Source organism: Ursus arctos, chromosome X (assembly GCF_023065955.2).
Source record: "Ursus arctos isolate Adak ecotype North America chromosome X, UrsArc2.0, whole genome shotgun sequence".
Lineage (NCBI taxonomy): Eukaryota > Metazoa > Chordata > Mammalia > Carnivora > Ursidae > Ursus > Ursus arctos.
Window position 1 is genome coordinate 17,729,260 of NC_079873.1, and position 14,328 is coordinate 17,743,587.

At 40.2% G+C, this 14,328-nt stretch overlaps 1 protein-coding gene across 3 annotated transcripts in view; it reads left to right on the plus strand.

Annotated features, from left to right (window-relative positions):
- The window catches only part of PHEX (phosphate regulating endopeptidase X-linked), a 207,032-nt gene that overhangs the window by 143,677 nt on the left and 49,027 nt on the right, over positions 1-14,328 (plus strand). For all 3 annotated transcript variants that reach the window (XM_048213359.2, XM_057310564.1, XM_048213360.2), the window contains 2 exons: positions 5,053-5,156; positions 13,323-13,381. In XM_048213359.2, the coding sequence (XP_048069316.1) occupies positions 5,053-5,156; positions 13,323-13,381 (163 nt within the window). The remainder of the gene's footprint in view (positions 1-5,052; positions 5,157-13,322; positions 13,382-14,328) is intronic.

Below are 14,328 nucleotides of genomic sequence, written 5' to 3' on the forward strand. Positions count from 1 at the left end.
CAGAGTCCCAGCTGGCCTCTATTTACTTAGAAGAATTGGATCTGGGTACTTTTTCAGAGAATATCAGTGTTTCTGGTGAGTAAACATATCAATATACACATAGAGATATACATGTGTGAACCTGCATAATATTCTCTGGGGTGGGTCTTGGTCTGCTCTAGCTAGTGGAGTGTGTGTGTGTGTGTGTGTGTGTGTGTGTCGGTGACGAAGAGTGCTACTGCCACTGTGCAGGAATGAGGTGATATTTAGGTGACATGCTCCAGAAAAACAGGTTGCTGAAATATTGAAGTAATTCTGTACAATAGGTAAAAAAACAAAATAAAACATTGTCCTAAGTTCGACCAAGTTATCTCTGGCCACCATGGCCCAGAAGAGCCAAGAGTGGGCACTGGAGGGGAGTGCCCTGGTGCCTACCAGCCTTCTAGCCTGTCTTCCGTAACTCCCACATGCTGGCCTCCATCTCGAGTGTTCCCTTCGCAAGAGCAGACCGAGTCGTCCCCTGTCCCCCAGTGGTGGCTACAGGGCATCTGATTCCTTGGTGGTGTGCTAGCTGGCACTCCTCAGAGTCACCGTTAGGTGGCTGCTTGGGGGAACTGCATCATCCACAGTGTACCATATATGTAAGTTGTTAAACAGTTTGAACATTGTCTCTATGTAGGTATGTATATATGTACACACACAGAACACTTATGGACAAAGCTGTCTAAATGCAGCAGTTCTGCATATTACTTTGCTATAAATAAGGGAAAACATAAGTATAAAATCTGAATTCCATTAAGTTTTTAGAAAATTCTGTGAGTGCCTAACATAAAATCTTTCCTACATATACTCAGATATATCTCTGAGTATCTTTAAATGGATTTAACTTAAAAAAGTGTTCTAGAATCTCTTTGTCCTATTGGCTCACGTATTGTCTTATCAACATGTACTTATCCTATAGAGAAGCCGAAAGCATTTCCTTGTTCTGCCCTTACTACATGTTCCTCACCTTTGAGGGGTGGTAACAGCTTTATCCCTTTATACCTTCAGTCTGTGACACTTGATGCTTGGTATCCTGGATAAGATTTCCAGGAAGAGAAATTCACATTCCCCTGAATTTTAGGATCTGGACGGCTATTCCTAGGAAATGACATGAGAGCCCCAGTGAGTTTCCCAAAGATCACCAAATTGAAAAGTCAGGAGATGTAAGTGTTTGGAAGTCATTATCAACTTGACCTACATTTTCACCAGTAATAGATAGCACAAGAGGCTTTCGAGCCAATTATTGTCCCTTGCAGAGTTTAAACATTTTTTTTTGAAGATTACAGGTGGTTTTCAAATATTCATGTGCATTTGTTCTTGTTGCTATCTCCACAAGTGGAACTTTCCCAATGGTAGCTGGGTTTCATAGTTGTTTTTCTTCCGTTCAAAGGCCTGTTGAAATATTTGCACTTATCAAAGTACTATCACATGGTGGAAAATTTGGGCAAGAGAGGAAAGGCATGAAAAAGCACCCATGATATTGGTACTGGAACATAATAATACATACTTCTGTTTCACCATGTTATCTTGTCTTTCTATTTTTGTATTGCTGAAATTGACGCTTATGCATAATTTTGTATATTGACCTTTACCATTAACCCGTTGTTTTGGCCTTGTCTTCCCTAGCCTAATTAGCATTATTTTAATAGCTATATGATGTTAAGTAAACTACTATCATTTATTTAATCACTGCTTCTCTTCCCACCCTTAATTCTTACCTTCACCTCCTCTCCCTGTACTGTTTCTGTCCAGTCACCGTTTTTTTTTATTAGGACCAGTGAAGGGAACATCGAAGTTAGGAGCCTCATGATTTGAACTGTATGGCTTTGCCAAGTTCCATAATCTCTTCACCTCTTTTCCCCATCTATCATTTGGGAATATACAGGGGCTGGTCCTTCCCTACCCCCAAACACTTAACTCATGTCACAGGAAAAAGTAAAATTTTATCCCCATGTTACCTATGATTTCCATTAAATAAATGGAATAGATCAATTAAATTAGGCTAAGAAATAGCAAATATTCTGTTTAATAATTAAAACAATCTTAAAATTGTCCTTCTAAATAAAGATAAGCTGTTGGCAAATTGTAGTTACTTGCCTCTGAGTTTTCCTCCCCATGGTTATTTTTATGGCAATGATAGGACCTTATTTATTTTAAAGTATTTTTTTTACTCGGGACTCTTCTTTTTAAGGAAATTTTTGGATGGCTTTCCATTTAATGTCTATAGAACAACCTGAATATCAAGGTTTTTTTTTTTTTCTCCAAATGGAACAGTTAAGTATCACAATTAGCAAACTCTTCGAAAAGTAACAACTGACTCCACTGATATTACCAAAAAGAAAAGTTAATATTTTTGAAGGGAATTCCTTTGAGAGAATTTCCCAGAAAGTGTTGTGAACCCAAGAGCGTATCTGAATTTTTCATCAGTTACACTCATATTCTGAAGGTTCTGTCAGAGCTGTCTTGGGAACAAAAGCTAAAAAAAGGCTAAGGGTTGAACAGCGGACACATCTTTTAACTGTATGACCCAGGAATGCATTAGGATGTTAGTTAAGGTTGCTTGTTAAAACAAGGAGCTTACTCTGTTTCTTCTGAGGTTGAGTATAAACGATTTTTAAATACAATTAATTGTAGGTTTTTATTTTGAAGCATCTCAAACATTGGAAAAGTATGTAAAGTTCTATTTCGAACACCTCTAGCTTTAACAAATATTAAACATTGCTGTATTAGCTTTATATAATGCATGTACACATTGGAAATGAATAAGATACATTGGAAATTCTTTTTGTAATCCGCCTTGACCTAATGTCCTTTCTTCCTGCTTACCTCCTTTCCTAGATATAAACACTATCTGAAATTCAGTGTTTATTATTTCCATGTATTTCTTTATGCTTTTGCTATATAGGTATGTATCCATTAGCAACATACAGTGTCATTTTACATTATTTATTTATTTTTTGGTTATTCTAGCTCCTTTATTATTTTTTTATAATAATATTTTTATTATGTTATTCACCATACAGTACATCCCTGGTTTTTGATGTAAAGTTCGATGATTCATTAGTTGCGTATAACTCCCAGTGCACCATGCAATACGTGCCCTCCTTACTACCCATCACCGGTCTATCCCATTCCCCCACCCCCCTCCCCTCTGAAGCCCTCAGTTTGTTTCTCAGAGTCCGTAGTCTCTCATGCTTCATTCCCCCTTCTGATTACCCCCCTTTCTTTATCCCTTTCTTCTACCGATCTTCCTAGTTCTTATGTTCCATAGATGAGAGAAATCATATGATAATTGCATTTTACAGGATTTAAAACTTTAAATTCACTCATACATACAACGTGCCTTATTCACTTAGCATTGAGATTATTTCATGTTCATGCATACATACCATTCTTTTAATCTGCTCTATTATTTTCCATTATGGAACTATATCACAATTTATTTATCAGCCACCCCCCTCCCCTGGCAAGAGGCTTGAAGGAGGGACAACTTAAAAGTCATAGCTTTATAACTGGTTGGTCAGGTAGAACACCAAAGATGCCAGGAATTGCTACTTGCATTCCTGCCTTTAGTTATTTTGCTCCTTCCTTTATATTTTGGCCTGACTCCCCTAGAAAGATCAAGATGAATCATTAACAAAAGTTACTCCACAGACATAATGAGTATCCATCTGTATGTTAGGGAAGAGATAAACGTGAGCCAGACGTTGGCCAACAAATAGGTGATTGTCAAATCTGCAGCCATCAAGTTGTATGTGTGTATTCATATTTATAATGTAGTGCCTGTGGGTTTCACATGCACGTTTGCTCTATTTTAATTTTTGCTTCTTAAAGAGTATGGTTTAAATTTACAAAAAAATTACAGCTAGTAAGATTTTAATTACTCTTGGTTATTTGCTTATTCAAACATGTATTTTTTCTTATTTTATTTGCCACAGTAGTATATATTTTTAAAGATTTTTATTTATTATTTGAGAGAGATATGGCATAGAGGGAGAGTGAGAGGGAGAAGCAGACTCCCCGCTGAGCAGGGAGCCCGATGTGGGACTTGATCCCAGGACCTGAGATCATGACCTGAGCCCAAGGCAGACACTTAACTGACTGAGCCACCCAGACACCCCAGTAGTATATGTTCAAACCAAAGAATTAGCCATCACTACATCCTATTGCTTTTACTGTTACACAGATATTATTTGCAAAATTTAAGTTAAGTACTGCTAGTTTTGTAGATAGAATGCCTAGAGAGTTCAAACCGTTTACCATTCTCCTAAAAAAAAGAAAAGGAACTCAGGAATTATTTATGTCTGTTTCCCTATTTCAATACACAAATTGTTGTGACGCATCAACTTTCTGTTTTTCTATGCAAGCTGTAATCTATGATTCGCCTCTGTAATTTCATTAATTTTTAGAGACCAGAGAATTTTTTGAGTGGTAATAGACAAATTCTGTTAATAATGATATGATTCTAGTGACTCCATTGTGCTTAGCGGGGAAATAAGTCTCTGAATCACTTTCATTGTTTTCCCTTCATGAACAAATGCTGATTACAGTAAATTGGATTTTAACATTTGACTAAATCATCATCTATAAGCTAAATGAGGTTTTAGTTGACTAAACTGAATGTTATTAGAAGAACCTATGTGACAAATAAATAAAGTACACATTTTAGAAAAGATCAAGGACGGGTGTGAGCCAAGAAATTTCAGACCTAAAAGGATATGTCCTATGAAGGTTGAAGTAGATTTTTCAATTACAAAGCAAATGAAATGCATCATAAATTACTACAGCGTCTCTTGTTTTTTTTTACCGTGATCCAGAAATAGATCGATTTGGGGGCTTTTTCTTCTAAAAGAAAATCACGGAGATTAAATTTCATGGCTCTGCGAATACTGGGTTAACTGGTGACGGCTGAGAGGTGTCCCGAGGAGTGTAGCTTCTCCATCGGTTGCTCATTTGTGTGCTGAAGGGTTTTTTCAGAGCCCTCTTTTATCTGCACTTAGAACAATGATGGTTGTGGTTTGTTTTATTCAGATCAAGTTTTCAGAATCCGACTACTTTGGCAATGTCCTGCAAACCCGCAAGTACTTGGCACAGTCTGATTTCTTCTGGCTGCGAAAAGCGGTTCCAAAAACAGAGTGAGTAAAAAAAAAAAAAAAAAAAAAGGGAAAGAAATAAATATGCTGGTGGGAAGTGAAGTCTCTTCAGGTCAAACTTGTTAATTCCCCTCTGGTCAGAGTAGCTGGCTGGCTGGTTACCTTGGTTCAGCAAAACCTGTGTTAGGTTTCGAAAACTCTTTTTTTTTTTTTTTTTAAGATTTTGTTTATTTATGTGACAGAGAGACAGCCAGCGAGAGAGGGAACACAGCAGGGGGAGTGGGAGAGGAAGAAGCAGGCTCATAGCGGAGGAGCCTGATGTGGGACTCGATCCTGGTACGCCGGGATCACGCCCTGAGCCGAAGGCAGACGCTTTAACGACTGCACTACCCAGGCGCCCCAGGTTTTGAAAACTCTTATTTCTGATATTATATGAATCACTTCTTCATTCGGATGATGGATGTCCCACTCCTAGCACCAAAACATTGCAAGAGGGCTTATTAGGATACAAACGTTCAAGTCATTTCTAGATGTAGTTATGAATATATGTATATAGAAAACAAGTTTCCCTAGAATTTCACACTCAGGTAGAAACTTTTGAAGATCACAAAAAAGAACAAATGCTTAAAAAATAAAGTATAGTTACAAATGTAGAAGTAATTGTATAATTCTGAAGTAACTAAAAGATTTTGTCAAGTAATAAACGTCACATAGCTGATGGCTGTATTGTTTTTCTCCAGTAGCAGTTAGGATTTATTCTCCTTCTTCCCAGCTGCCTATAGGGACTGTCCCTCTAGGTGGGAAAGTTTCCCGAGGAAGTTTCTGGGCCAGGGCCAGCCATGATTTCCTTCCCTAGCAAAATGTGTATGATGATACCAATAGTGGCTAACAATTATTATGTTCACAGTGTGCTAGGAAGTGCTTTACCTGTTTTAGCTAATTTTATCCTCTCGTCATTTCTGTGAGGCGTAGGTACTATTAATAAATAGTACCATCTCCATTTAACAAATGAATAAGAGGCTTACAGTTGAGAAATCCTTCAGCTCAGGTTTAGATTACTTTTTAAAAAATTTGGTTACTTGACAATATACTTGACACAATGTTACGGTAAGGTTTAGATTAGTGTTTGTTCTGCCTGCTCGTACTTTTTTTTTTTTTTTGACATGATTTTTTATTATATTATGTTAGTCACCATACAGTACATCCCCGGTTTCCAATGTAAGGCTCGATGATTCATTAGTTGTGTATAACACCCAGTGCACCATGCAATACGTGCCCTCCTTAATACCCATCACCGGTCTATCCCATTCCCCCACCCCCCTCCCCTCTGACTTCTGACACTGCTCTGCTGGGGCCCACTTCTCCACTGTTTTTCTCCCTGTTCTCCAGATTGGATAATTTCTATTGATCTGTCTTCAAATTCATTGATTGTTTCTTCTGCACTCTCAAATTTGCTTTTGACCCATGTAACAAATTTTTCATTTTGGTTATTGTAATTTGCAATTTTATAATTTCCATTTGGTTGTTTTTTAGTTTCTCTTTCTCTGTTGTGATTTCCTTTCTTGCCTGTCTTTCTTTTCTCTTCTTTTCTTTTCCTTTCCTTCTTTCTTTCCCTTTCCCTTCCCTCCCCTCCCTTCTTCCCTTCCTTCCTTCCTTCCTTCCTTCCTTCCCTCCCTCCCTCCCTTCTTTCCTTTCCTTTTCCTTCCTTCCTTCCTTCCTTCCTTCCTTCCTTCCTTCCTTCCTTCCTTCCTCTCTTCCACTTTCTATTTCCCTTTCTCTCTTCTCTTCTCTTCTCTTCTCTTCTCTTCTCTTCTCTTCTCTTCTCTTCTCTTCTCTTCTCTCTTTCTGTAGGCTCCGTGCCCAACATGGGGCTTGAACTCACAACCCTGAGATCACGACCTGAGTTGAGATGAAGACCTGAGTTGAGATCAAGAGTCAGATGCTTAACTGACTGAGCCACCCAGGCACCCAGTGATTTTTTATTTGTTGAGTCATTGTCATCCTATTTACCATTAATTCTTGGACTATAGTTTAATTCTTTAGACTTATTATAATGGCTGCTTTCAAGTCTTTGCTAAATCCAACATCTGGTCTTGCTCTGTCAGTTTTTATTGACTGTTTTTTTCCTAACACTTTTTTCTCTTTGCATAGCATAATTTTTTTGTTGTTGAAAATGACTTTTAGATAATACACTGTAGCAATTGTGGATTCTAATTTATTTTTCTGAGGCTTTTTAAAAAGTAACTTTCCTCGATTTAGACTGCAGAATCTATCTCCCCCATAGTATGCGGCCATGGATGTCTCTGCTCATTTTTAAAATTCTTATTTTTATTTATTTTTTAGCCTCTCTTGCTCGAGGTTGTCCCTTTGTTTGCATAGTTTAGTACTCAGCCAGGGATTGGGGCAGACCTTGTGCTCAAACACTTCGATTCTGTAGGGCTTCTGCTCTCTGTTGGTGGGCTGGGAGTACCTTTCTCCATCAGCGTTGGAATCTGCTTGCCACTGGGCTCTCTCGAGTCTCCTCTGTGTATGTGCCTAGTGTCCCAGTCAGCCAGAGATACAGAGAGAGCTCGTCTCACCCTTCTGTGACTCTTTCATTTCCAAGATCTCCCTTTTAAATCTCTGGCTTGTCTGTCTGTCTTCCCAGTGGGAACTGTAACTTCAGGCTCGCAGAGCTGTGAGTATTCCTCGTTTGTTTTCAACTAAGGTTGCCACTTTTAGCTGACAGAGCTGTAGGTTTTCACCTCCGTTCCTAATAGGGTCCACCCCCTATGGCAGCAAAGCTGCTGATTTCCCAGCTGGCCCTACCTATCTTTTTTTAAAAGATGTTATTTATTTATTTGACAGAGAGAGGTGGGGGTGGGGAGAGAGAGAGCACAAGCAGGGGGAGCAGCAGGCAGAGGGAGAGGGAGAAGCAGACTCCCCGCTGAGCAGGGAGCCCGAGGCAGGGCTCGATGCCAGGACACTGAGATCATGACCTGAGCCCAAGGCAGACACTTAACTGACTGAGCCACCCAGGCACCCCTGCCCTACCTATCCTGATAAAACTAAGTTCTCGCTGACCAAGCTGGGAAGGGTGGGAGCAGTCCCTGGCAAGAAGGCCACAGACTCCTGTTCTACTTCCTCCCAAGCTCTAGCAATTTTTCAAAATTAAACATTTTTCAATTTGTTCTTTGGCTTTGATGATCAATATCCAGAGCCCTAAAGTAGTTGTTTGTTGATCATTTTGTCTAGTTTTATTGTTGATTTTTGTGGAAAGGATTTGTTGACTTTTTCATATCCTCCTAGGTGGAAACCTGGCTTCCATGGTCCACTTTTTTTTTTTATGGCCCACTTTTTAACCGTGGCTGATATTCTGGTCTCCAGATCTTTGGCTGGCTCTTTTTATGCTCTCTAGGTCTCTTGTTACTCTCCCTTCCAACTCCCTCTCTGTTCTAGACTCTTGAAACTCTAGGCACTGTACCAACCCTTGGCTTAAGCTGTGATTACTGCCTGTCCCTCTTACCCATGGCTGCCATCTACCCATCCCTGCCCTTTGCCCTTCTAGCCACAGTTAGTTATAAGTGTTGGATTTCAAGGAAGAGGCCTACAGCTGAACTAGTCCCCTGCCCATCCCTGACTCCAATCAAAAGAACACAGAAGTTTAGAAGGCTTTCAAACTTCTTTGGAAATGACAGATAACTGTTGTAAAGCTCTATGTTCCACTGTCCTTAGTTCTCTCCTGTCATCACGGTATCTCTCAGTCCATCTCTCTTGCTTCATTCCTAACCTCAGTTATTCAATAGAAATTTTAGATGTAGGGTTCTAAAAGTAGCTTCTCGAATCTGATGACTTCAGCAAATGTTTTCCAGTATCCTGATGAGCCATCTACATGTAGTATGGTAGTCACAGATCTGTGTGAATCATCCTGGTTTTTTTTCAGATCTACTTCAGGTTAGTTCAAACTCTTCTTGCAGTTTGTGGAAAATTCAAGGTATTTTGTCACTAGTATTTTTCTGAATCTTCAGGGTTTGGGCTTCTCAATATTAGAGATGCTGTCAAGGTAATTCTTTAATTTCAAAATGCTATGTAGTATTTCATTTTTCAAATGAAAAATTTGGCTGTGTAGTAAGGCCTAGGTTGCTAATTGAAAAATCCCTAAATGTGTCCTCTTTAACATCATCCTAAAATAATGATGGACTGTCAGATTCTAATGGCCTTGACTATTTCTAATATTTTATTTACGCCTTGGAAAAATGCTGGCTGACTTTGTGGCCTTAGGTGAACTGTGTGATCTTGTGTAGTTTTCTTCTCTGTCAGAATACCTCTTTCACAAGGACATTAAATTGGTTAATGTTTCTGGAAAAGTTATCCAGAAATGAAAATCAGTGCAATAGTACTAATAATACTTCAAAAAAATTTTTAAAATTAATTTTAGAGAGAGAGTGCCTGCAAGGAGGGAAGAGGGGCAGAGGGAGAGGTGGAGAGAGAGGATCTCAAGCAGGCTCCCTGCCGAGTGCAGAGCCCAACCCAGAGCAGAGCCCAACCCAGAGCTCTGTCTCATGACTCAGAGATCACGACCAGTGCCGATACTGAGAGTCTGACGCTTAACTGACCGCGCCACCCAGGCGCCCCTCAATAGTGCTAATTGTTTCCTCAGACTATACGTATATTTCAGGGAAAGCAGCATTAAGAAATTTAAGGTCCTCTTTGTGTAGCAAAGTAATAAGATAGTCAATTTTTTAAAAGAAATTTCGGGCTGCTCCTTTTCAGGCATCATAGGAAATTTTAGCTTCATGATACCCATTGGCTTTAATTGACATCTTTTAGTTTTGAAAATTGATGAGTTAATCTAGTGTGAATGATTCTGGAGTAGCTCCACTACGCTAGTTTACTTTTGAACAGCACATCATGATTTTATTTCCACAGAGCCCTGAAATATCATTTTGCTTCTTTGTGGGTATAGGAGATAAATACCCTTTATCTTTCCTTCTCATGGAATTCATTTCAGCTGAACTAATGTGTATTAAGAAGTTTCTAATGCAATGGGAAATGTCAGCAAGAATGGAATTAATTGGGTGGTCATCCCTGAAGGTACATATTTAGGGGTTGGTTCTCGGAATTGTCACTTCATCAGCTTGCTTAAAATTAGAGGATTTAGTCTACTGCTTGGCTTGAGTCAAAAGTAATTTTTTCCCCTTAGGGTCCCCTTTGTTTGACAGAAATGACTTTAAGCCAGCTTCCTTATTAACTTACTCTCAGTCGGCTGTGACCAAACATGTCTGGATCTTCTTTCTCTATCTTTTCAAAAATATGTAAAAAAAATATGGGGCACTTGGTGGCTCAGTCGGTTAAGTAGCTGACTCTTGATTTTGGCCTCAGGTCATGATCTCAGGGTCCTGGGATGGAGCCCTGCATTGGGCTCCGTGCTCAGTGGGGAGTCTGCTTTAGGATTCTCTTTCCCTCTGCCCCTCCCCCTGCTCTCTCTCTCTTTCTCTAAAATAAATAAAAAATAAATCTTTAAAAATATGTAAAAATACATCAGATGGCTACAGAAATTATGGTTTTGCCCGTAATTTTTGTTTGCAAAAGCATTATCTATAGCATGGAATGGGAAGGATATAATCTATAGAATATTAGAAGTAAAGCAGTAAATATTCTATGGTTTTGCCATGCCATATTCCTGCAACTATCTTTAAGAGTTGATAGGTAAAATGTAAAACTTTAGCCTGATGTATATCTCTTTTATATGGTCCATAGAAAATCAGGGTACCAATGTCTTTATCTTTAGACAGTTGTATTCCATTGTTACTCTTATACCCCTTTCGTGTATTCCATTGTCCAGTATCATTTCATCCCCATTTATTTTTCTTTTGAAATTTGTATGAGGCCTCGTCATACCTTGTCCACTAAACCCTTCCCAAAACACAGACCACAGGAATACCCTAAAGTCATGGTAAGAAGAATTTCAAGCACTTGAGTGACATTCTTTGTTATTCAAGTAGATGTATATATAGCAATATAGTCATTTAAATAGATGTAATGATCGTCTGCTCAGTGCGTGCCAGTCTTAGCCCATAAGGAGCTTAAAATCTTGTTGGGAGGTAAGTTGTGTGAACTCATATGCTTTCAGGGCTCAATGAGTTACCAAATGGTGACCTAGACAAATATAAATGCTAGTGGGTGGTGAGGACTGTGGAGAACTAGTCATTAAAGGAATTCCAACTCAGCCCTTTTAAAAACCATCATGTTGGGCAAATGAAACATTTTTTTAAAAGATTTTATTTATTTATTTGACAGAGAGAGACAGCGAGAGAGGGAACACAAGCAGGGGGAGTGTGAGAGGGAGAAGCAGACTCCCCACTGAGCAGGGAGCCCGATGCGGGTCTTGATCCCAGAACGCTGGGATCATGACCTGAGCCGAAGGCAGACGCTTAACAACTGAGCCAACCTGGTGCCCTGGCAAAAGAAACATTTTTATGGGAAAATTTAACCCAGTGGTTACAACTTAATCTATGGACAACCAACTTTTCAGTGTTTGATTTATCTACTGCTGTGTAACGAACCACTGCAAGATTTAGAGGCTTAAAACAACAAGAATTCCTCATCTCTCTCTCTCTCTCTCTCTCTCTCTCTCTCTCTCTCTCTCAGCTCTGGCAGTCACTGGGCTCAGCTGGGTGGCTGTTGCTTCCGGTCTTTCATGTAATTGTAGTCAGAGTGGCTGGGGCTGGAGTCGTGGGGGACGCTTCTCTCATGTCTAGTGGCTGATGATGGCTGTTGGCTGGAATACCTCCTATGGCTTCATGTACTGGGCTTCTTTACAGCGTGCTGATTGAGCAAGAAGCATCAAAGAGCAAGTTCCTGAGATAGAGAGGAGGAAGGGAGTATGTATGTTTGTACACTGGGGGAGGTTGTACTGCCTTTAATTGCCTAGCTTTGGAAGTCCCGTGGTGTCATTTCCATTGCATTTTATGTTGTAGAATCAAGTCACCAAGGCTAGCCTATAATCCAGAGGAGAGGAATTTAGACTCCACTTCTTAATGGGAGGGGGTAGAATAAAAGTTGCAAACACATATTAAGACCAGGGTAGGTAGCCTTATGTTAGAGAACAGTAAAACTAAATATATAATAAACTTGGATATAATGAGGGAGATAGACAAAATATTTAATGGCTGATGTGGCATGGGCCTGACCAATAAGAAGAAATGATAACACCCACAAGTGGTAGGATCTACCGGTGCAGCAACTTAGTATCAGCCCTGGGCATAATCAAGACTCCAAACATCCCTTAGAGACAGCAGGAGCTCTGGGAAGTCAGGAAAGGTGAGATCATGTGTTTGAAATAAGGTGTCTTAGGTACTCTTGCTGAAGTTTCAGAGGCCTGATTGGCCCCCATCTGATTGTTTGATTTCTTTGTTTCGTCCACCTTTGTCCATCAGCAGTTAGAAACATTTTTCCTGCAGGGACCCTATTTGCAAGTTCATTCTTTGCTGAAGGGAGAGGGGAGTTGGGAGGGAGGAGAAGGGATGAGCTCTAGGAATACAGAGCATCTTTTGTACATAGTACGCTTCAGTCCATTGTCAGTTAGAAGCCAAGTTGAGAGGCACCTGGATTCTCCCCTCTTGACTCAAGCTTCAGACATAGAAATGCTGGGTTCTTTGGATATGTGTTAATTTTCTGTTGTTGCTGTAACAAATGACCACAACCTTAGCAACTCAAACCACCAATGTATTATCTCACAGTTCTAGAGGTCAGAAGTACAGGATGGCTTGGCTGGTTTCTCAGATCCAGGTTTCATAAGGCTGGAATCAAGGTATCAGCTGGCTGGGCTCATAGCTGGAGGCTCTGGGAAGAATCGTGTTGCAAGCTCATTGACGTGTTGGCAGCTCCACTACCTGGTTGTTTTAGAACCAGGGGAGAACCCTTTAGATTCTAGAATTTCTCATTAAAGCTATTTCAGAAGCACCGGTGCTGACTTTTCCTGTTAAGATAGTAACAGTGGATAGCCAGGCATGTTCATATATTCTCATTGAACCCTGTTCGGTTTAGGATGAGATTGTTCATTGAACAGAGCAATAACCCTCAACTGAGGTGATAATTTGCCCACGTGCCCCACTTCCCCATTGTTCCCTGGTTATTTGCTGATAAATCCTGCCGCGTTGTGTTCATTCTTGCCGCCCTCCCGCCTGGATAACGATTGCCTGGTGGTATTTGCTTCTCTTTCTACAGGTGGTTCACGAATCCAACGACCGTCAATGCCTTCTACAGTGCATCCACCAACCAGATCCGTGAGTACCCGGCTTCTTGTGTCCTTGTTAACCTGGTACAAAATGGAAGGAACGCTTCCCTCACTATGATTTCTTTATTGCCCTCCAAAAGTGATCAGGTCTGTTGGTGAGGGCAATTTCCGTTTTTCTCCCCATATGCCAGATTTTCCTCTCTCCCTTCACCTTATTGAGTAAACAAACAAAAGGCAACAATAAATAAAACTACAGTGCAGTTGGCCATGAAAAGGAGCAAGCTTCTACTTTTCTTTCATCATGATCTTAATGATTTTGTCCAAACTATGTGTTTGTTTCTAGGATTGATGGGAAAAATAGCAGGTAGCTGGGCCGATGACGGAAACTGAGGGGACTATCTATAAAGAAAAGCTTGGCAACATTCTGATTAGCCCTAGGATGTAAAGTCTTAACTTGCTTTTATTTACATGTGTTGAGTAGATAAAATTATAAATGCCATGGTAAGTTTAAAAAATGATTAAAGATCAGATTAAATAAAAAATGTGACAGCACCAAGTGTTGGCAACAGGGACACACGCACCTATGCTGGTGGAAACGTAAATTGGTTCCCTCGCTTTGCAGAGCAGTTGGGCGATGCCCAGAGAAGAGGAAGGTGTCCATGCATATCTCTGACCATCATTGGCATTCCTGTCATGGGCCTCGGTGCAGGGTTTCTCGGTGTGGTCTTGGAACCAATGGCAATGGCATCATGGGAGAATTTGTTAGAAATGCAAATTCCTGGGCTCCACCTTAGATCTATAGTTCACAAATGCTGGGGCTCAGAAATCTGTTTTATTAAGGCTTCTGGGTGACTCTGACATAGCTTGAGAACCACTGCCTAGAGGTCTCCCCTGAGGAGGCCCATGTGAGAATGCTCATACCCATGTTGTTTATAATAGCAGAAAAAGGGAAATAACCTATGTGTCCCTCTGCAGGAACTCAAGTGTGGCATGTTC